Here is a 23,977-nt window from a genome sequence, read left to right as displayed (position 1 = left end):
ATCGTATTATATTGAGTATCCTGTAACAGTACAAGATCCCATTTCTGCAATTGGGAACAGAACATCTTAGTAATAGAATTATCTATCTTCTTTACGGTCCCTGAATTCTTAGTAAACAAATACATGTTAAAATCTCAAGAAGATATTAATACTAGTTGCCGGATACTGAAGTGATAAGATGAAAGCTGAGTCAACTTAATTGTGTTCTTTACACTCAAGTACACATTTATTAATAGTATTGGTATTTCAAAATCTATTTTAACACACAGTAACCAGGTCAATTGAAAATCTATTGCATGATGAGAAACATCTAGGTCCAAAGAAACATAGAGAGCCCAACTTTTGCACGACCATGAACAGATGTACGAGTTGCAAAGTTGGCATATTCGTAAAAGCCTAATAAGAGCTCATGGCACATTTTCCATGTTTCCTGGAACATTAAGATATTATAATTCTGAATAAAATGTATTGTATCATGATCTTTTAACAGCCTAGAAAATCCATATACATTCCAAGAGCAAATGTTAAAATTAGTAGGGCCATTCTTTCTGGACAAACTGCTCCATATTCAATCGTTCTCATTAAGTTTCCCTTTGCTGAGTATTTTCGGTAGCCAGGCCCAATCTACTAAGGGCACTACTTGTTTTTGTGTTTCTTTACAAATTCGAATTTGAGGGGCCCAGCTATTACATTTGATGTTTATGCCAGAAGATAAGTCAAGATTGAGTTGTGGTCCTATTGCCCCTTTCAGAGTTTTAACATTCACCTCTTTTGATTCCATAATCGTTGGTTTAGCTTGTAGATGCCTTTCTTTGTCGTTCTTAGGTATCAACAATGTTGAGTACACACTGTCTTTACATTTTTCTATTTTAATTCCCCATTTCTCAAATTGTTGTCAAGTCAAGTCAAAACCACTTTATTCGATTAATTAAAATCATAAAAGTATACTAGAACAATGTTAGGTACATAATTAAAAACAGGATAAAAAGTCAAATGAATACAATTAAATTCATGAAAAAAGTTTAAAAGACCAATTTTCTCTCCTTTTTTCCTCCTATTAAGAGGACAACTACTGCAATATTCCCATTCCTCACTGAAACTCACCAACATTAATTCATATACAAAATACAGTTTTAAAAAGGATGTTTTTACAGTATTAAAAGTCCAATCTTTTTCTCCTGATTCTTACGGCAACTGTTAAAAAACTAGCTATACAATACATAATGAAAGGGGTTTCCAACATTAATAAAAATAACAGTGCAGGTTTATAGTGAGTAAAACTCATCTCTTTCAGCAAAGGTTTAACATAGCGCTTCCGGGGTTCGCTATACCACGGGCAAAAAAATAGAAAATGCGCAGTGTCCTGGACAGACTTATTATCGCATTTACATGGGGTAGAATCCTCTAACTTGCACCGATTTTTCATATCCCATAAGACCGTATGAATTTGGTTGAAGCGGAATTTTGACAGTAGCCATCTATGGAAAAAATTTGTTACCACTGACAAATAAGGTGCCATTTCAGGAGTAGTGGTTATCATTATATGACTCCTCACAGAGAGTTTACATAATTCCTCCGCCTCTCGTTCCGCATCACAAAGCTTGATGAAATTGGTTTTCACCCATACTAGATCTTCTTTGCATAGGGATTCTGGACTTCCGAAAATCTCAGGGCGTCCTAGCTTTTTAGCCACATTCTCTACATAAGACAACCACTGAATATCCCTCACTTGATCTAATTTCATACAGTCTTTGATGATTTTATTGTTCAGACTAAGGTGCTGGTTTAGCCAAAGTTTTATCCATAGCACAATGGGTGCTAATTTTAGCATGTCAGTAATAAATCCCACCCCTAATTCAAGGTGTACGGGATAAGATGCTGTTTGCTGGGGCAAACCAAGCAATGATTTTAGGAATTTGTTTTCTTCCACTTGGATGCGGTCAATTTTTGAATATCCCCAAATAGCTGCCCCATAACGTGCTATTGCAACTGATTTGGCTTTATAGATGGCCAGAATAGCCTCTATAGGTTTCCCCCCTAGCCTTTTTGCGAACCCCAAGACTGCGGATGCAGAGCTTCTAACTGCATTTGCCTTGGTGGTTAGCTGCGGTACCCATGTTCCCCTTTGGTCAAACACTACCCCTAGATAAGTAAAAACCTTTACTCCGGAGATAACTTCACTGCCACAAAAAAAAATTTTTCTTTACTTTTTGAACAACCCACTGACATTGTGTGCGACTTGGCACTATTGATGACCAAATCCAGATTGGACATAAAAGATCCAAAAGAATCAAGGAGTTTTTGTAGGGCAATCGGGGTCCTGGCTATCAGGACCGCATCATCGGCATAGAGGAGCACCGGAATTGGCCTCCCCCCCCCCATGCACGGGATGTCCTGAGTTGCTGCTGTTAGATTGGTCTCCAATGAATTCACGTACAGCGTGAACAGCATGCGGGCCAAAATACAGCCCTGGCGTACCCCTCGTCGGGACCTAAAGCTTGCTGTACACTTCCCATCGGTAGTCATCCTAATGGAGGCATTTAGATCTTTATGCAGCTCCGCCAGGAAGTGTACCAAAGAGATGTCAAGGCCCATATTCAATAGCATAGTCCACAGCTTTGATCTATTAACTAGATAAAAAGCTGTGGATAAGTCCATAAAGCCTAGGAATATGGCTCCCCTTTTGGCCCTCGTGTACTTTGCTATTATCAGGTGAAGGTTAAGACATTGGTCTTCTGTGCTCCTCCCCGCTCTGAAGCCGTATTGTACGTCCGTCAAGATATTATTCCTAGTAGCCCAGGAAGTTATTCTGGCTAATACAACTTTTCCTAGGATTTTAACAGAGGAGTCCAATAATGATATGGGCCTATAGCATCTTGGATCTCCCCTCTGGCCTTTTTTGAACACGGGGATTATGGTAGCTCTGGACCAAGATTTCGGGAATCCCACAACAGTTGAAGCATTAAAAACTTTAACTAAAATATCTGCCCAGAATAATGGGTTAGCCTTAAACAAATCTTCAATGACTTCAATTATGTTGAAGTTTACTGGCCCTGGCGGGAATTCAGAGGCAGGGAGCTCAAAGGGCTCCTCCTCCATGTTACTTCCATAAATTTTTTCGAAGTTGTTAAGCCAGTCACCCTCAGGAATATTAAGTTCCAGTTCCTCGTTCTGGTCACAAGCAAACAGTGGGGTATTTATTATTGACCCGAACTTCGAGCTATTTTTTAAGGTAGCTTTGTCCATAAGCTCAAGCCAAGCTTCTCTTTTTAGAGCATGTTTACGCGCTTGGGTTACCCTGGAATAATCCTTTCTCAGCTGTTGCACTAAGGATAAATCCCTAGGGCGGGTATTAAGTGCTTTTTTAAGGCGGTTGTGGGCTTTACTGCAGGTAGTATCAAACCAGCCTAATGCTGGTCTGTTCTTCCCTCCCTGACCTTTGGATGTTAGATTCTGGGATATTAAATGGCAGATGCCATCAAAAGAGGATAAAACCTCCTCGCCTTTTGAGAGGGGGTTAGCACAAATGTTCAATTGTTCGGTAGCCTCAGTGGTTATGGTGAGAAAAAAATCCTCCGGTACTACCTGACCCCACTTAAGCCTCCTCCCCTGATCTTTAGTTTTAATGGGTAAAGCAACCTGAGATATAGCACTGAAACTCATGAGGGAGAAGCCATTTGCTAGCTCCAGCCCCACGGGGTTATGATCGCTCCCAGGCATCGGTACGGCGTTATAAAAAATCACAAATTTAAGAAGACCTAGCGATAGGAATATATAATCAATTATTGAATCACAATCCCTTCCAGTATACGTAGCTACCCTAGTATTTTTATCAAAAAATTCTGCCTCATATAAATCATTGGTCGCTAATAGACTTTCCATAGCCACCCCCTTCTGACTATGTTCAAAATGCGGGGGGGATATACTGTCAGGGGCATCTGAATCGATAAGGTCACAGTTTACACATAAGTGTACATTAAAATCACCCAACAATATAAAATGACAATAAGTGGTTTGCTTCTCTTTATAAGTAGTTAAAAAGTCTGTTAGCCACACTAAATGTTCAATAACAGGGTAGCCATTCGGTGAATTATAACAATTCACAAAGAGTATTTTGTTGCCATCGACCAAAGTTACCTCTATAACCAAACAGTTATGGGAGTCGCAGTCAACTTTCATAATTTTACCCTTTACATTCACTGAGACCAGCATCAGCAGGCCCCCTCTGTTCCTTCCAGCAGGAGATGATAAAGCCGGGACAAAGTAAGAAGTAAATCCATCCAGCCAAAAGTCACAATCCATGTCCCAAGTCTCCTGCATAGCAACAATGTCATATGATTTAACAAACAGCCAGTTGGGATCTTCTCTCTTGGACCGTAAGCCGGCAATATTCCAGCTTAATAATCTGATCTTATCCCTTTTATCCGGGGTATCCAATTCTAGTTTGTGTCCAAGATTATCTGAAGAAGGTACAAGAGCCATAGGGGCATGGTCCACTACAGCAGCATCTTCCATACCCTCTCCATCCCCCCGTCAATCGCACAATTCAAGACCCGACAGAGCGTCAAATCTATTGTGCGTTGAGATATGGGGACCAAACCTAAAAAGGTTCTCCCTGCCTGAAGCCTGGCTAAGGGTAGCTGATGGAAGGCCTAAAGGTGTAAAAGGGCTTCTGCCTAGGCTAGGGGTGGGGGGTCCTGGAAGGTGATTATAAAAATATCCCAAGGGGCGCACGCTGATGCTACTACTATCAGTGGCCATTGAGGCTGCCCTTAATAGAACTGTGGCAACATGTTGAGGAAATCTAAAATTTACCACCACGCAATCACCAGTACAAGTTATGCGTGTGGAGCCAATCCATTTTACCCTCCTAACTGTGATTTTTTCTCTGGCAAATTTTGAAGGGAAACCACAATTTAGGTTCAGCCATGATACAACTTTATTTTTAAGGGAGTCATGTGACTCCTCAAATGGCTCAGCCAAAGAAGAATTATGTGGGGGGACATTTGCTAATACAATTACATAGGGGGCACAGCCTGGCGGGAGATCAATAAAATTACTTCTCCTCCTATGGGTAGTAGATGGATTTGTAACCGGCCCAGATTTGTTGTGTACTCCTGTATTGATGGATGGAGGTGTGGGTAGAGCAGAAGGGCCAGGGGGATCTTGGGTAGCTCTAGATGCTTGGGATAAGACATGTACATTTTTATCGCTCTTGGCTAACCCTTTTCTGCCAGACTCCATAGAATCTATACAGGGCTCGACAAATCTATATTAGGTGTGGGTAGACAGGGCTTTACTTTATCTGTGCCAGCTACTTGCTTCTCTAGTAGATCACCCAATCTCTTAACCTCTGCAGTGACAATTTCCAGCTGAGACATTAATGGTTTAAGGGATTATACTAGTTTCAGCTCGAATGTGGTCTCCATATTGCGAATTAGCAGGTCAAATTGTCCAGGACTCAAGGTTATATTTTCCTCGCTCTTATTCTCCATCATGACAGTCAGGACCGGGGAGGAATTGTTAGCAGATTGATTATTTTCTGCCTTTCTTAGGTTCAAAGTATTTTATTGCAGTAGGAAAGGAAAAGGGGGGACAACATTACAGGCAAATAACCACAGGTGCACTCCTCAAATCAGTATGTACAATTCAATAGATGCGTGAAGGCAGTTCGTTTAGTGCGATGGGCATGGTCGTGCCAAAGTCACATGGCTAGTGTACCTGTGGGTGGGAACAAAACAAAAGGAAGGAGAAAGACAACCCCCCCCCCCTCAACCAACTACCCCCCAGCCCCCCAACTCCCTCCCCCACCCCCTGTACTGTGCTGTCAACCCTCCACTTTCTCACTGTGGCAGCATAGTATCCACCCTTCCCTCTAACTGCCTACTTGGCCAGTTCAGTCTGGCGGATCTGGCGGCGGCGTCAGCCGTAGCAATCTGAGATATCTAGGGCAAGTGATTTCCTTGAATTCCGATCTTAACAATGTGTGAAAAGGTGCCCACAGCTCCTCAAAGGTGTCCACCTCCCCCGCCACCACCAGGGACAGCTTTTCCATGCCTAGGACATGCCACAATCTATGTAGCCAGCCAACAACAGTAGGAGGTGTGGTAGTGCGCCAGTGAATGAGTATGTTCTGTACCGCTGACCCCAGGGCGATCGCTATCTGCCTACCCCTCTTAGACCTCAGTGGGTACATTAAACCATTTGGCAAGCCCAGTAGAACATAGGCGGGAAAGCGGGGTAGTTCAATCTCAAAGCACTGGTCAATCTCGTTCAGCACCTCCTCCCAGTAAGGAGTCAGCAGGGGACAGTCCCATAGTATATGAGTGAGTGTGCCAGTCTGACCGCAGTTGCGCCAGCATGTCTTGGGTATTGAGTGGTCCATTTCATGTAGTTTCTCGGGGGTGCGATACCAATAAGTCGTAATTTTTGTGAAAGTCTCTGTGAGCCCAGTGTGGTAGGCAGAGTGTCGCGCCCGGTAAGAGATGTGGTCCCAATCAGTGTGGTTCAACGCTCGTCCAAGTTCTCGTTCCCACCGCTCCCTCCTGGGATTGTAGATGTGAAAGGGGGGAGGTTGCAACATCTTATAAAGGTCAGAAATAAGCTTGGCGTCCGATGAGCGAGTTACCAGCCAACGCTCATATGCTGTGAGCTTCCGGTCCGCCGATGCTCGCACCTGCGGTTGCAGCGCCCAGTGGCGCGCCTGCATATATCTCATGCGCTCAGTCTCGGGTAGGCCGTAGTCCCGCCGTAGGTCCTGGAAGGAAACCGCACCCTCCGGGCCATACATATGAAATAAGGCGGAGCAGCGGGCCGCTCGCCAAAGTTCATAGGCTCCCGGCTCCATACCTGGGCCGAAGTCCCGGTTACCAACTATTGGCGTGAAGGGAGAGGGAAAAGTGGTAAGGTCATGCCTGGTGGACACTGAGTCCCACACACGGAGCGGGACCCGCGTTACAAAGGACGCATAGAGGTTGGGGGGGCGGTGGGCCCTCCTCAGGAAGGGCACCTCCTGTAGCGTCCTGCCCGCCACCGCCTGATCCTGAAACAACCAGTGTTTGTCCGATTCCCACCGGCTCCACTCCACGAAGTAGCGCAGTTGAGCAGCTTGAAAGTACTTATGCAGGTCTGGTATCCCAAGGCCACCAGACTCAGGCGCCAGCGTATCTATGGTTCTCTTGATCCTAGGCTTACGGCCCTGCCACACAAAGCGTGAGATAGCAGACTGAGTCTGCGCTAGCCATCCCTTGGGGGGTTGCAGCGGGAGAGCTCGAAATAGGTACAGGACTTGCGGCAGGAGGGTCATTTTTACCGCGGCCACTCTCCCCAGCAGCGACAATGTGCCCCTGTCCCAGCGGGCCAGTTCCTCTTTGATCTTTGTACCTAAAGCCGTATAGTTGTCTGTGACCATAGCGGGAAGAGAGGGCGCCAGAAGAATCCCCAAATAGGGTACCTGGTCCCTAGACCAGCTCAGAGGAAAAAGCCTCTGTAAGGTTGTCCTGGTGGCGCCGGACAGCGAAATGTCAAGGGCCGCCGACTTCCCAAGGTTTACCTTGAAACCCGCTACGGTCGCAAAGGCTTCCAGTTCTGCAATACAAGCAGGCAATGACCTCCCAGGATCGTCGAGCGTCAATATCACGTCGTCCGCATAGAGACTAAGGGCGTGATGGAACTCCCCCATACGGACACCTGTGACGTTGGGGTTCTGGCGAACTCTTTGTGCAAACGGCTCCATATAAAGAGCGAAAAGCAATGGTGACAACGGGCACCCTTGTCTAGTGCCTCTCTCTATTGGGAAGTGCTGAGAGCTGCATCCGTTCACCCTCACTACCGCGGATGGGAATCGGTAGCAATTGAACACCAGGTGCCTGAACTTCTCCCCTATGCCAAATTTGCCCAAGACCTTCTCCAAATAAGGCCAATGCACTCTATCAAACGCCTTCTCCGCGTCAATGGAAAGGAGCATGCGTTCCCCGGGTATCCGTGAGCTCTTCTCCAGTATATGGGTCACCCTTTTAGTGTTGTTGACAGTCTGCCGGCCCGGTACAAACCCGGCCTGATCCGGGTCGACCATACCTGGGAGGTGGAGTGCCAGACGTGCCGCTAGGATACTGGTGAAAATCTTCAGGTCTGTATTCAAAAGTGAAATCGGTCGGTAGGACCCGCAAGCAGTCCGATCCTTGCCCGGTTTCGGAATCACTGATACCGTAGCCTGAAGGAATTCCGGGGGGATAGCGCCCGGCTCATAGAACGAGTTGAATAGGCGCGTCAAAAGTGGTGCGAGGCCCTGACAAAAGGTCTTATAGAAGAGAGGGATAAAACCGTCAGGTCCCGGGGCCTTCCCGTTTTTGAGTCGGGAGATCGCCGTGACCACCTCCTCAATCCGAATCTCCCGCTCTAGATGTTGGGCCTGGTCCGGCGTCAGGGACGGGAGCGACACCGACTCTAGATAGTCTGCTTCGGCTCGCGCTGAGGGGGGAATGCCGGCGTAGAGGTCAGCATTGTAACCACCGAAAACTTCCGCGATCTGTCCATCCTCCGTGACCGTCCCTCCAGGGACCGCTAGTTCCCGCACCCGATGCTGCTGATGCTGTACCCTGAGTTTGTGCGCCAGAAGCCGGCCGCACCTGTCTCCGCCGGTATAGTACTTATGTTTCAGGCAAAGTACTGCGTACTCCGCTCTGTCCATGTCAAGCGCGGACAGGAGTTTCCTGGCGGCCTTCAGTTGCCTCCAGACACGAGGGGCTCCCGTCCGTTGATGCACCTGTTCTAGCTCCCGCACCTGGCGGGTAAGTTCGTCCTTCTTAAGCTGGCGATCCTTTTTCTCCGCCGAGGAGATGGCAATAAACTCACCACGGAGCACAGCCTTCATGGCGGCCCATTGCGTCGCGCGGGTGGTGTCGTCGTTGTCATTAATACGTTTAAAGTCCTCTATGGATTCACGGATCTGTTTCACCACCGATTGCTTGTGCAGCAGAGTGTCCCTGAGGCGCCAGACCCCTCTCGAGGGAGACACCGGAGGGAGTCGGAAAATGCCTTCCACCCCGGGGCATGATCTGAGAGAGACAGGACCCCCATGTCGGCGCTCGAGGCCAGTTCGTACATCGGGCCCGTCACCAAGAGATGATCTAACCTTGCATATGATTTGTGGGCGTGGGAATAGTAGGGAGTATGCGCGGGTCGCAGGGTGGAGGCGGCGCCACATGTCGTGCATATCAAGCTCCTCCAAACGGGTACGAACCGAGCCCGAAAGCTCTCCCGATTGTAGGCGCCTCTGCACCGACCTGTCCAGGGATGCATCAAAGACCACATTCAAGTCCCCCCCAATCAGAATGTGCCTATCAGGAGTGGACGTCACATCTTCCAGTGCCCTGTGTAGAAACTGATCCTGATGATCATTGGGGCTATATATGGAGCCTATAGTAAACACCAGACCTCCTGCCTTGATTCTATACGCCAAAAGCCTCCCCTTCTGTTCCGCTACCTTTTGCATAACCTCCCCCTTGAACCTCCTAGAGATCATGAGTGCTACCCCTGCCGTCTTAGAAGCGCAGGAAGAAAAAAGCTGCGTGGGGAACTTTGGGGTCCGCAGCCTGTGACAATCTTTAGCCAGCAGATGGGTCTCCTGCAGAAGACAAATGTCAGCCTGCGAGTCCTCCAGGAGGGACAGTACAGCCCTTCGTTTAACCGGGTTATTCAGCCCCTTCACATTCAAGGTAACAATCTTAAGGGCCATCAGTGAGGGGAATACCAAGAACGCTCACCAAGGCGGGCAAGGCCCACCGGACGAAACTCAAAGGCCACAGCAAGCGGCTCCAGCGCACAGTGAAAGCAAACCACCCCGCAGTACAGTACAGTCCCCAAACCCCCAAACCCCCAACAGCGCGAACCCCCCCTTTCCTGGAACCCCCCCCCTCCTCCCCCGCTTCCCAGGGAGCCCCCAAACCCCAAACTTGCCCGTCCAACTCCCCTGCCCACCCCCCTCTCCCCAAACCATTCAAAATGCGTCATTGTCCCAGTCCGGTCCTCAACGGACAAGGCCATGGAAAGTTGTTCAAGTGGACGTCCAGCCACCACCACCAGCACCCCCGCCACCCCCCACCCCCCACCCCCGGAGCCCCCGCACCTGCGATGAAGATAGGCTACTGCAGACTCCCCCCGGAGCAAGTTCAGGCCGTCAAGACTACATCGCCATTTGCCGTAGTCCTGGAGGCCTCCTGTATGGCGCTAGACATTTCCGCCTGAATTGTAGGCGAGTCAGGCCTCGCGGGCGGCGGGGATCGCCGTCCCCCGACCAGCTGCCAGCCATCTCGTGTGCTCCGTCTGCGACGAGGCGCCGGGGTGTCCTTGTCCGATGCAGTGATTCCCAGCACCCCGCATACATCCTGGAGAGACCGGAGCTGGTGCAAAGTTCCATTCCATCGGAAGATTAGGCGGAAGGGATGCCCCCACGAATACTGCGTGTCGTGTTCCCTCAAGAAGTCCGTAGCAATTTTAAAGGCCTTCCATTTCTAAAGGCTGTTGCCGCCGTGCCTCACGGAGAATCCGCTCCTTCAAGGGGAAATCTGGTAAGAAGGCCAAAATGTCCGGAGGAGGCGCCGAAGCCCTGCGAGGCCGGCCAACTCTGTGTGCTCTGTCGATCCGAAGTGTGAAGTCCTCGGACTCTCCCAGTATCTCACGGAACAGGGCTCCTAAGTAGGCGGCCGTGTCTTCACCCTCCTCGTTGGATGGAACTCCTCGGACCCTGATGTTGTTCCGCCTGGACCTGCTCTCAAGGTCTTCGGCATGGGCCTGTAGATCGATCTGTTGGTCCCTCAGCCTCAGGACCTCCTGCTGCAGGTGGGAGATTTCCTCGTCCCTGGAGTGGCCAGCCGCCTCTACAGTGTTCACTCTCTCTCCCAGGGAGTCCACCTCTCTCCGGACTTCCCGGACCTCCCCAGCACCTCCCGCTTCAAGGCCTGAAAGTCTTCCCTAAAAGAGCTGAACAGGGATTCCAGGAACGATCTAGTAACCGGGGGTTCCCCACCTTCAGCGCCCCGTGAGCTAGTCGGGGGGCTCGGAGCGGGCTGGTTCCTGTCTTGCCTCGGGGCGCCCCGTCCCAGCATGTCCGGCAAAGTTCGATCGCCCTTCCTCTGTCCCCTGGCATTCGACATCGTTGAGATCACGAAGGTCCGCGGGCTGTGGTGAGTAGGCGCCACAGGCCGGGGCCGCGGTCCAGCAGTGAGCGGCAGTTCACACAGCTCGTGCCAACGTGGGGTCACTCCCAGTGAAGTACCCCCGCACGCCTCGGATGAGGGTTGATGCAGCCGCTCCGCACCTGTCCAAAATGGCCGCCCGGTCCGGCTCGGGGAACCAGCGCCGAACTGGCGTAGTCTCAACTCCCAGACTGTGTGTTGCGCTGCCCGATGCGGAGGTCAGGGTCTACCAGTACATCGAGGTCCTCGCCGAACAGTCTCTCCAGCGATCGCCCCCGAAACCACATCCGATGATTCTGGCCAGACCCATTTCCGGGGATCGTGGCAGTCTTTCCCCACTGGTCCACTCGGGTATCGCACAGCCGGGGGCCAAGCTCGCAGATTGTGCGGCAGCCGAAGCCGGAGGTCGCGAAGGTGATCGAGGGCGCCTGAGGGCCCGGCAGTGCCCAGCGGCGGTCAGAGGAGGGGCTCCGGGCCGGGCCACGTGGTGCAGACCCCGTGGCCTACCCGATCCCCGGGCTTGCGTAGAGACTTCCTGTCGACTCCGCCTCCGCTACCACCGTCAATGCAGCTCCGCTCCGCCGAGGAAGGTCGCCCCAGCACCCACCGGGGACGGCCCCGATGTCGAGTCGCTCTCAATCTGTTGGTCCGCCCCGTGCTACAGGCTCCCCTTGTCGGGTTACCAAGGCCTCGTGTTTGGGGGGTCCTCGGGTCTCCCGGCAAGTCCTCCGGCGGCCTCCGCCTCGGCTGATTCTCTTGCGGCTCCGCCGCTGCGGCAGGGCAACTGAGGGTTGTGGACAGCTCCACACCACCACGGGGAGTACTGGGTGCGTTTTCCGCTCGATCCAGGGGAGATCAGTGGCGTGGAGAGGTGCAGGTTTTCCAGGGGCTCGGGAGCTCACGGCAAGTGCGTCCTCTCAGCCCGCCATCTTGCCCACGCCCCCTTTTCTGCCTTTCTTTTCTGAGCATGCCTTCCCGCCCTCTTGCCTTGCTGCTTCCTACAGTTTCTGAATGGCCTAGTGTGGGTTTGGACAGGGGCTACCACTTCCTCCGACTCTGAGGTAGATTTGTCAAGTACTACAGTATCCGGGGCCTGATGAATCAGTGCTTCTACTGCAGTGACTGCCACTGGTATATTATCAGTAATAATGGCGGTATCCGGTAAACCCTCCGGTAGAAAAGGGCTCTCCAGGGCTTGGTCATGATCTGAGGAATTACCTCTACCCAAGGAGGCCCTTCTATCATTGTTGATCTTATTTACCATTTTTACCAGGAAATTATCAATAAGGCCCGCCCCCACCGTTGCCTTGTCTTTCATAGCCCCCAGCATGAGTACAGAGCCAAGTGAGTGATGTACACAGACCAGTTCAAACCTTGCAGATGCAAGGTCAGTTCAATAGCATCGCAGTTCCCAAAGGACCATACACTGTTAAGTTCGATTTACCTTTGGATAGTGTTACGAGACTCCTGAGGAAAAGAGCAGAGTCTCTGGCCCTGCCCTCCCTCGGACGGCCACAGACTCGGCTCGGCACTCAGCCCGGCACTGCCCGCGCGCGTCCCGCGACGCGGGAGGAAGGGCTCGGTCTTATGCGCCTCCCAGGCGGAAGCCCCAGCTGTCAATCGGCGTCCCCGCGAAGCAGGGGATGCTGGGAGTTGTAGTTCCTTGCTCGCCCCACTCGGCGGCTGCGTGTGTCCTGCGGCGGCAGAGGCGCAAGGATGTCAGGGAAGGCGGCGTGAAGGTGGCGTGCTGCAGGTATGGCCCCTGATGCAGTTTGTTCAGACCCCCCCTGTCAAATTGTTGTCTATATTTTAGTATGCTGTCGATGATCTCTTCACTTTGCCAAATAGTACTAGTTACTTCATGCTTGGGGTTATCAACATCCTGTTTGAATTGAACAGCTTCTAAGGCATTTGATGTTAAGTTACTAAGCTCTGGTATAGAAGCTATTCATTTTAATATATTACCACAATTTAAAATATCATATTGACCCCTTGAGACATACAATGGAATAAAAAGTAACTTTGGCGGAGAAACGTCGCAACCATCCCCAATCATAGTTGGTTTCCTTTCAAGTAGATGATTAGTCCAAGATAAATTACAATTTAAACTTGTGCCTTGTAAACCTCAGAGCTCTTTGACTTTCTTCGACACGAGCAGTTTGCCCAAGATCACAATTTGCTCCTGAAATGGCTTCCTCAGGTTGTAAATGAATTCTCTTTTTACCAACTGCAGAGGATGGTGACAATTTCATATTGGACAATTGTATATCCTCCAATATGATTAGTGAATTATTTTGACTTTCTTTATTATCAACCTTGATCTGAGTCCTAAGGACTCCATCTGCTGGTGGCAACTTTTGCAAAATACCTTGTTGAATCACATAGCTATGTGGGACTGAGCCGCTTTGTGAAGGTGTTATCTTACTCCGTGCGTCTTCAGTCGAGGAGGATTTACCTATATCACCTTTATCTCCATCAGTTGAATTACAAGGAGATTTTTTCGACATTTTGAAGGTTGGATAGACCTCGTTAGTGGCGTGCAAAACACTTGAATTGGTTAATTTATTTTTCCGATTTATTTTATTATGTGCTTTCCTTTGTTTTTTCCGTGCTCTTTTAGTAAGACCCACTGATTTTTAGTTGACCGATTATTCTAAAGTGTATGGTACTTGAGCATCCTCTCCACTTTGAGCTGTTTCTTGTCTATTGCATTCGATTTTACAATTCACCAACAATGATTGTATACTTCCTTGTTCAATTTTAATATTGACTTGTTTTTAATTTTCTTTGCAAATTTGTGTTTCTAATTTCAAATCCTTATGTAAATCCTTATAATTAACCCCCTCACATAATCCTACATACTTAGTCTGCCTACTTTTTTGGGGGATAGATATATCCTCAATGTCTTGGCCATGGTTAGGATCATTCATATTTGAAATTACGTACCTTGATTTACTTTGCCTTGACATTAGTCTTACTTTGTCCACGAGAGAACCAACTATTGTCGAAATGTCTGAAATTTTATCTATAATATTTGCACATGTACAGGATATCATTTGGTTATCTCTATCGGATTGTGCCCTTACTACTAGATCTGTCAGATTTAATAGTTTAGAGTCAATTCCTGCAACATAAAGGGCAAGCGTATTTAATAGATCTACCTGGATACTCAATTTATCGGAATGATAGCTCAGGGCGTTGGTTATAGTATCCATTGTATTAAGCAAACTGTCCCATACTCCTATTTGAATGTCCTGACGGTCCTCATCTTTTTTCTTTCCACAAAATATGTGTATTCTATTTGGCTAATAAGGAGAGATCAGCTGAATTGAGAGGGTTATTCATAGTATCACCGTTCTCTGATTTATTTGTCGATTTCGTACATTTATTATCTACCACCTCGGGAATCATTGCTGTTTTTAAATCAGAATGTCTTCTTTCCTCAACCAGATTCTGTGGAACGCGCTCTTCACACCTTACATGTCAAAACAACATTACTATACTACATTAAAAGGACAAAACCTTTCAGGTAGACCAAGCAACTTTTTGTTGCTTTTGCTCCAACACATAAAGGCAATCCAATATCAAAATCAGGTATTGCAAGGTGGATAGTTAAGTGCATTCAAATATGCTATGCAAAAGCAAAACACACATTAACAATTCCCCTAGAATGCACTCTACACGCAAAATGGGGGCTTCCATGGCATTCTTAGGAAATATACCCATAGATGACCTCTGCAAAGCTGCAACATGATTTACATCACACACATTCACAAAACACTATTGTGTAGATGTGTTAGCAAGACAGCAAGCTAGTGTGGGCCAGGCAGTTTTATGGACACTATTTCAGACTACTGCAACAGTCACAGGTTAGCCACCATTTTGGGAGATAACTGCTACATAGTCTATGCATAGCAGATGATCTACAGTTCATATGCCTCGAAGGAAAAATGCTACTTACCCAGCATACATCTGTTCTTGGCAAATAGAGCTGTAGAGTCCTATGCGCCTCCCCAGGTACCTTTACCTGTAGCAGTAACCTCTTACTTAGATTCAGTAAACATGGACATCTCTCTTTACTACTCTTACTAACTCCATCATGATCCTCTGCGGAAAAACAATCTAAGGATGCAGTTGATGCCCATGTGCACTATTACCGATGAGGAGTCACCTACCTCGTGACTGGAAAGACTTCTTTGAACAAAAACAAAGTTCAAACATCTGGACCCAACACTCCATGGCAATCTATGCATAGCATATGACTCTACAGCTCTATATGCTAAGAACAGATCCATACTCGGTAAGTAGCATTTGCTTTTTTTATGCTGAAACAAGGTTACTATGCATAACCTTCCTGAGAGAAGGTAAGGACTGTGTGGTCTCAGAGGCTGTGATTACATGGCAAGGCTGAGACAGTCTCCCAGTTATTGTTCTATGTTATATTTGACCTATTTTATAATGGTTACTTCTTCTCATTGTCTTTTTTGGTTCCATATTTCAGTTTTTGTAATTAGAAGTGTTCAAATTAAAAAAGCAAAAACACAACTTCTAGTTTATCTGTGATCTCCTCCTCCCCCACGAACCAATGTATTCTCAAATTGTGAAAAGAAATGTAAATTTGTGTACATTGATATAGATTGCAGTTGCTGTTAGTGTGCTTATTAAGATTTCATGCTTTCTTGCACGAGAATCCATTTTCCCCCTGACTTATCGCTTGGGGTTGATGTAGTATCTTTTTTCATATCGTCATTTTTTTGGTTAATTTTAAACAGCTGTGGCTTTTAAAAGGAAATGTAAACCATCTTATTCTGTTTTTTCGTTTTTATCCACAGAGATTTATTCAGTATCTTGCATCGAGGAATACATTGTTTAATCTAAATAACTTTTTGGATAAAGGTGCCATGCAGGGTAAGATTTTTGTAATCTATTTAGGTGATATACATATGAGACCTTGCTAAGTATGCAAATTTGTACATAGCATAAAGCAGTATTTTAATGACTTAAAATGGCGCTGAACACTTAATGGGGGTTAAACTCGATTCGGATGGTCATTTAAATAGGCCTGTTTAAAGTGGGAGGTGATCAACCATCAAATATAATTTGATACTTTTAACATACATAGATTTGCTGAGTGTGTTAAAACATCTGGTGCTCTACATTGTACGCTATTTCAACGTCACCTTTGTCCGCTCACCTATCCATCTGTCAAGTTGCACGTCTTCCTCAACAGATGGACTGTAACCGTTAGTGTTTTATTATCCTCCTCCTTTCACTCGAACAAAAAAAGTTTTGTTCTTTAAGAGAAATGCCCTAGGCTTGTATTCCCCACAATAATTCTGTGCTGATAGGCAGGGCTTCTAAAGTATGTTATCCTATAGAGATACCCAGGCAAATCCTAATAGAGTAATGTTATCAGACCCCCTTGCACGTTTACATCTGCATCTGGAGTGTAGCAATGATATTTTCGTTTAACCCCTTGCATGCGTCGGACGGCCGGGAGTTGTCTAATCTGCGCACGCGTGGAATTTTACGGCACAGCAGGGACATTCCAGCCACGCCCAAAGGGTTAAGACCACTCACCTGTAGCAGAAATAATGAGCAGTCTTGTAGAAGGGTGTCCCAGACAGAGGATCTTGGACCTGCATGCTCTTACTCTAAATTTGAAGGCTAGAAAGAGATCTGTAGTCCTCTATTTCAAACCATGGTACACCTTTTGCAATCTCTGGTGCTGTCTCAGTGTCTCTGATGCAACTCTTATAGCCTCTGGTACAACTCTTATAGCCTCTGGTACAACTCCTATAGTGTCTGGTACAGCATCCTGAGGACCAGCGCAAGTTATCTGTCCTACAAACCCTGTTGGTCCAGATGTTGTCCATAGTTTTTAAACAGAAAAAACGTATGGGAAAGTTGGTCATTGGCTTGCAGTTTCCAATAGAGAAAATGAATGGGAAAGATTGTCTTTGGAATGCAGTCGCTTGTAGAGAAAACTCCACTGGAACTTTGAGGCTTCTCATGACAACTACAATCCTAGCATGCAACATAGTTATTGTTTTTCCCAACTGTGTTAGAAGGATTCCAAAACAAGGAGCTCTGTCCTTTTGTTTCTTTTATGTGCATAAATCTGATTTGTGTGGCATTTGTATGCTTCGCCTCTAATCTTTAACTATTTAAATGGGACTGAAATCATTTTCTGACAGGTACTTTTAAACCCCTGTTTTCAGTATTTCTTCTCTAGCATGGAAAACCCCTGTTTCCTTGTGGGGACTTCGTGATAAATTCTCATGGTTTTCACCAATTTCTCGTTCTCTGCATTTTTTTCTTGAGTAGAAAATGTGTTTTTTATTCCACAGATCTGGGAATTCTAAAGGAAAATATAATAGCCTTTTTTTATGGGTTTTCATGGCTTTCCAGAGTTGGCTACGTTCCACAACTTTTTAAGGGACTGTACAGGAAATGGGCAATGAAGGAGTTATGGCCATACTGAAATCTTTTATTTCTTCTGTCTCATATCTCGGAAAAAGGTCCTTCTGGATTTTCCTGTCTATCCTCTGGCCTCCCAAGAAGACCTTAATGTTGATGATGGGTCCTCTACCTATAAGGGTATTTGGCCTTTAACATTGAATGAAAGGCATTTTGCCCTTCAAAACCTAAGAAAAGGTTGATGTTACCTGGAGGATATATTGATATTCCAGGTAGAAACAGGTGTGTATGCTATATAAGGCATTAAAGCCTTAGTCATGCTGCATTGTCTTGTATGGGTTTAATGGCTGGCACGCTAGCCTGAAACCCAGAATGTGTATTTTGAGGTTGCAACTCTTCTCCCCTGTCTTTTCTGCTATATACTAGTAGGCTTCACAGATGTTTTAGGGCCCAGATGACGCCTCTGCTATACAACAAGACAATTACACATTCAGGAGGCTGAGCCAGTTTATAGCCCTGAAGATTTTTCATGTAGGGTTGCATGCAGCCATGGTGACAGTGATTCCTGATCTCATGTAGCCATGCAGACTAGATTGGTGTAATTCAGTGATAGAATTGTGTGCTGTAGACTGTAACACCTCCATAATTCACACCACATTTTATCAGGCTTGCTGCTGCCAGAGCTTCAGATCAGATTCTAGATCTGAGGCCCAGGAAGTTTTAACTAGTTGCTTGGTCTTTGAGACTAAACCTTATATTAAGCCATAGAGGTATGTTTTGTGTTCTAAAATGTTATTAGCATTTAAATTACCATAGCACTGTTCGAAGATGCATAGGCCTTGGGTCATAAAGGATGGATAACATAGTACACCTAATTCATTGTATTACAATGCATACAACATAATACACAGTACATAACATAGTACAAGCATAGCATATTACCCAAATTGGTATAGTACAAATAATATATAATATGTTTAGGAAAAATTTGAATCCTTTAGAACCCAGTTTTTTAAAGTTCTTTGGACATTAATGATTATCATTGAAGGGCGCCGACAGCGAATAGGACCGTATGACACTCCAAGAAAATAGCCAGCTTTAGTTAACAAACATTTGCAATGCAATAGGTCTCACATTTACGAGAGTTTGAGCTATTGGCATTGTTAATGGCAATGCCTTTTATTTGTGTTGTTTTTAAAACCGATAAATAAAAGGCATGTCATTTACAATGCCAATAGCTTAAACTCTCGCAAATGGGAGACCTGTTGCAACAGCACGCAGTACAAAGCTATTTGAGAAAATAGCGCTCTGAGGCTGCAATTAAAGCCTATCGAGTAACAACACACGTAACCGGGTGTCACCATGGGAGGTTACAAAATGACACAAGGTGGTACTAAGCTGGGACTACTAAACCTATTGACCAATGAACAACCACAGTTTACAGTGGACAATGACGCAAGTTAATGAAAAATATGGCTGGAGAGTTGGCCGGAGCTTCAAGTTCCTACCTGAATACAGCATGGCTCGCAGATCAGCGCATGCGCTGCCCAGGCTCGACCTAAAAATGACCGTAGTTTTCTCATTAAGGCACAGCCGTAAAAAGTGAAATCCCTCCAGTTCTTTGAGCATCTGTTGCCCTTTTATCTTCGTTCTTTCACCTTCAGAATTCAGTGGGAAAAATTATGTACCATCAGCTTCTGCTTAGGAAGGGTTCTGAACACCAGACGGCTGCAAGCTGCTGCAATAAAGCTGCAATTGCTTCAGTGTTTGTGAGGAGAGGTTTGACGGAGATTCCATTCATGGAGTTGATGCTGGGTCTGAAGGGGTGTTCCAAACCAAGAAGATTTTGATGAGATCCTGCCCTTACATCACTTGCCACTAGCTTTGCCAAAAGATATGGTATTGCACAGCAAGAGATCAACAGTTCAATCATAATTTACAGAAACAGAAATCTAGGCAGCTGACTGGTAAACAAAATTGGATTTGTATAGGAAGGAGACAACACTTTATTGAAGGCACACATTAGGTAATAGTTTCGGAATGGAAAGTAGAAGAAGAAAAGTAAATGATAGAAGATGATAAAAGTAACAGTCGAGGAACTTAATTTAAATTGTACAATTTACATTTGAATGTTGCAACAGATCAACACAACTGAAACCTCACCCCATTAAATGTGTAGGCTTTAATAAAATGAGTAAAGAGAGACATCATGGTTGACACACTACCTCCACTCAAATGGGACAAGTGGAAAAAATGAGCAAATAGAATTATATACATACATCAAAGGGAGTTTAGCCACGGTGACTATTCATGATTTAGACTTACTAGCTACATTACCCTCCCAACACTCAAGAAGCTGACTTTGATTGACTGCAAATAGAAACTGAAACTGGTAAAGAGTGCTAATGACACACACCGTTGTTAGAGTGGGGGTAGAAAAAACATTATTCTGCAGGTTAACCAACAGCCACAAAATTCAGTTGTAAACTTTCTCCAAAAGTCAAATAAATCCCTGTTACACCCTGCATGCCTGCTGACGCCTATAATACCTCAGTAGCTACTAAGGTCTCTCTAATTTCTCTGAGTTTATCATCTGTTAATTCAACCTCAGACTCCAGTGCAAACCTGAGCACTGGCCTGAGTCCATTTCCCAATTCTAACATGACCTATATACCTGCGCAAACCTAGATGGGCATGCTGATGTGTTTGCAAACATATTTATATGTGTAAGTTTATTATGAACATGTTGTCCTCGGGTTGCATTCATTGGAATCCTTGGTATATTGGCTTCTCTTGCAAAAGACAGCACTTTTTAAGGGCCATTTTTGTTTCCTTTTTCATAAATGTTTGTCTACAGAAAGTTGGATGTAAGTTACGCAATCTTGGGTGGCTATTTACTACATTGCTATACCCTAGCAAGGTAACAGCCATGGTAAACTTCAGTTTTCTGGTAGACCTGTCTCAATACATTCCAAAATCTACCTATGCATCAGAGTTCTTTTTAAAAGAAGAATAAATGCACAGTGATATGTGCCCATGCGTCTCAAACTATGCAAATGCATGTGTTTATTTGTAAATTTAAAAAATAATCATTCTTTGAGGTGGAATGGGTTCGAGGGCAATGCACACAGAGTACATGCTCACAGATGGGTGGCATCTTGGAATGGGTTGGCAACCAATTCACTAACTGTGGGAGCGCAGGTCGGATAAACAGGCGTGGAGGCAAAAGATAGTTTCGAATTGGTTGTTTATTAATAACAGATGGATGGGTAAAGGTTCGTAAATCAACGTGAATGTCCTCGTCCGTTTCTTCCGCTGGTAGAGGGGCGATGTTAGAGATGTTTCTCGGCTCCTCGTCTTCGGAGTCTTGAGGGTTTTCCCGGAGGCTCATCAAAGAAGCGGAAAAAGAAAGGGGCCGTCAGACTACTTGTTCGATATAACCAGATTAGAAGGATACCGTCACCACACCACGTGTCCTGTCTCTAGTACTTTCCGTGTAGAATTGAGCAAACAGGTCCAAGTATTAAGTGAAACGAAACGAGGTTTAAACTAGCTACGGTTGAACTGAACGGAGATATAGCGGTCACACTGACCCTTCAAGAAAACAAACATGTACCCTCGGTCACCACAGCCTATTGGGATGCGTAACCGTCAACAATCAAGAAAATGTGCAGAGTGAGTTGATACTTTTCCAGTATCACCTCCCGGTTCAACAAGTTACACGACACTTCTACGTTCACCAAGAAAATACCACGTTATGTCAGGATAACTGAGTAGGCATTTGTTAAGTCAGAGAACCAGTTTAACATCACTGTTTCCACACTCTACCCTCAATCCCTTGTAACACCCCACTCACCGGCCCTGCCGTAACTCTCCAGAGTCACGGCCGCTCTCCAGCATCCTCCGGGGGACTCCACCAGTCCTCACACCACGGTTCGTCTGCTTCCTCTTCTGCAACGTCGTCGTTCCGGATTCTTTGTCCGCTGGTTTGGTTCCGTTGCAAAGGGTCCGTCTTCTCCACTGGCGTCTCCTCTGCTGGCGTCTCCTCCGCTGGCGTCTCCTCGGCTGGCGTCTCCTCCGCGGCTTTCCTCTTCCAACCCAACGCGCCTTCGTCCCTGTAAACTCGCCTTTTCATTGGTTCACTAGGTGCACCTCCGGGGTCATGTCCAACCTCTTCCGGGTCCTGACTATCGTTGGCTCTCTGTAGGAATACGGAAAGACGGCATGGAGTTTCAGATTTGGGAGTGTCCGATAAGTCCGTGGACGAATTAGGAGACGTAATTGCCCATGGAGCTACAACGGTGAGTTCTTCCTCACATCCCCTTTCCCTTGCTGTCCTACTACTTGGGAATGATTCCTGAGGGAAACGAGACAAAAAGTCTGCATTGCCTTGGTCCCGACCTTTCCTGTGTTTGGTGCAAAACCTAAAAGGTTGAAGAGCAAGAAACCATCTGAGTACTCTCTCATTATGTCCCTTGTTCCTAGCTAACCATTCCAAGGGAGCGTGATCTGTGAACAGGGTGAACTCCCTACCTTCCAAATAGTATCTCAGCGATTCTATGGCCCACTTAATCGCCAAGGCTTCTTTCTCTATGGTGGCGTAGTTCTGTTCCCTCGGAAACAATTTACGACTTATGTACAAGATGGGTTTTTCGCCTTGTGGGGTATCTTGCGATAGGACTGCCCCTATACCTAAGTCGGAGGCATCCGTCTCTAGGATAAAAGGGAGGGAATAGTTCGGACTGATTAATACGGATTCTGAGGTCAAGGTGTTTTTCAGAGACTCAAACGCTTGTCTAATCTCAGGAGAGGGATGTCGGAGAATTTCCTCAGTCTTACAATTTTTTTGTAACAAATTGGTCAAAGGGGCTGCCCTCTGTGAAAACTGAGGAATGAATCGCCGATAGTATCCCAACAGTCCCAGAAAGGCTCTTAAGTCTTTCTTTGTCTGAGGTAAAGGTACTTGAGAAATTGCTGTGAGTTTGGAAGTTTGGGGTCTAATTACTCCCTCACCTAACAAGTAACCTAAATACCTTACTGTTTGGGATGCAAGATGGCTTTTGGCAGGATTGATTCGTAACCCATATTTTCCTAGAGACTGAACTACATTGCAAAGATGACTCAAATGTTGTTCCCATGTGTCACTGTAGATGATTATATCATCTATATAAGCGCCAGCATATCGTTCATGGGGTCGCAGTATTACATTCATGGCCCTCTGGAAAGTAGCTGGTGCTCCATGTAAACCAAAGGGTTGAACTTTGAACTGATACAACCCATCGGGTGTAGAAAAAGCCGTTTTCTCACGGTCTTCTTTGCGAAGTGGAATTTGCCAGTATCCCTTACAAAGGTCAAGAGTACTGATATATTTTGCTTGGCCTATTCTTTCCACCATCTCGTCGACTCTTGGTAAGGGATAAGTATCGAACTCGGATATTTTGTTCACCTCTCTGAAGTCAATACAAAAGCGCACTGACCCATCAGGTTTGGGAACGAGGACTATGGGTGAATTCCATTCACTCATGGATGGTTCGATAATGTCCATTTGTAGCATTTTCTGTATTTCCTCCCTTATAGTCTGTCTACGGGCTTCAGGAATTCTATAAGGTCGTAACCGAACCCGTTTCCCAGGCGGCGTTCTGATTGCATGTTCTATAAAGCTTGTCCTACCTGGGGTGGTGGAAAATGTCTCCTGTAACGGTTGTAGTACCTGTGTCAATCTCTCTCGTAACATTATATTCAACTCTGGATCTATGCACTGATCAAAGGAAGTGGTTTCTGTCTCTGCTAGGTTTACCATATCAGGTAGGGGCCCTTCCCATTTTTTCAATAAATTGATATGATATACTTGGGTCACATGTCGAATTGAGTCTAACTCGATTCGATAGGTCACTGGAGTCACTTTCTCTATTACAACATAGGGTCCCTGCCACTGTCCCAATAGTTTGTGGTCAGAGGACGACATCATCAATAATACAGGATCTCCTACCTGGAGAGATCTTGCTTTAGCACCTTTATCGTATTGGCGTTTTTGTGCTATTTGCGCCTCCTCCAAATTGTTTTTAACAATGGTCCTTATCTGACTCAAATGAGTTCGGAGATTTGACACATATTCAGTGATGGGTTTCGAATTGTGTGGTTCGGTCTCCCACCTCTCCTGTGCCATCTCGAGTAGGGTCCTGGGTTTGTGGCCATACAATAACTCAAAGGGAGAATAGCCTGTACTTTTCTGCTCTTTGCAACGAATGGCAAATAAAGCCAAAGGCAGCATATCCTCCCACCTTCTAGTTTCTAAGGCTAAGAGTTTTTTTAAAGTCGTTTTGATAGTGGAGTTATATCTTTCAACCAGCCCATCCGTTTGA

At 46.1% G+C, this 23,977-nt stretch overlaps 1 protein-coding gene across 10 annotated transcripts in view; it reads left to right on the top strand.

The window, feature by feature from the left end:
* Positions 1-23,977, top strand: part of LOC147718545 (phosphatidylinositol-binding clathrin assembly protein-like) — an 882,838-nt gene that overhangs the window by 141,980 nt on the left and 716,881 nt on the right. For all 10 annotated transcript variants that reach the window (XM_086918490.1, XM_086918493.1, XM_086918491.1 and 7 more), the window contains exon 3: positions 16,028-16,103. In XM_086918490.1, coding sequence (XP_086774616.1) covers positions 16,028-16,103 — 76 coding nt within the window. The remainder of the gene's footprint in view (positions 1-16,027; positions 16,104-23,977) is intronic.

This window comes from Lissotriton vulgaris, chromosome 4_1 (assembly GCF_964263255.1).
Source record: "Lissotriton vulgaris chromosome 4_1, aLisVul1.2, whole genome shotgun sequence".
In the NCBI taxonomy this organism is placed as follows: domain Eukaryota; kingdom Metazoa; phylum Chordata; class Amphibia; order Caudata; family Salamandridae; genus Lissotriton; species Lissotriton vulgaris.
The sequence above is the reverse complement of the archived record's forward strand: the minus strand, read 5'-3'. Positions and strand labels throughout refer to the sequence as shown.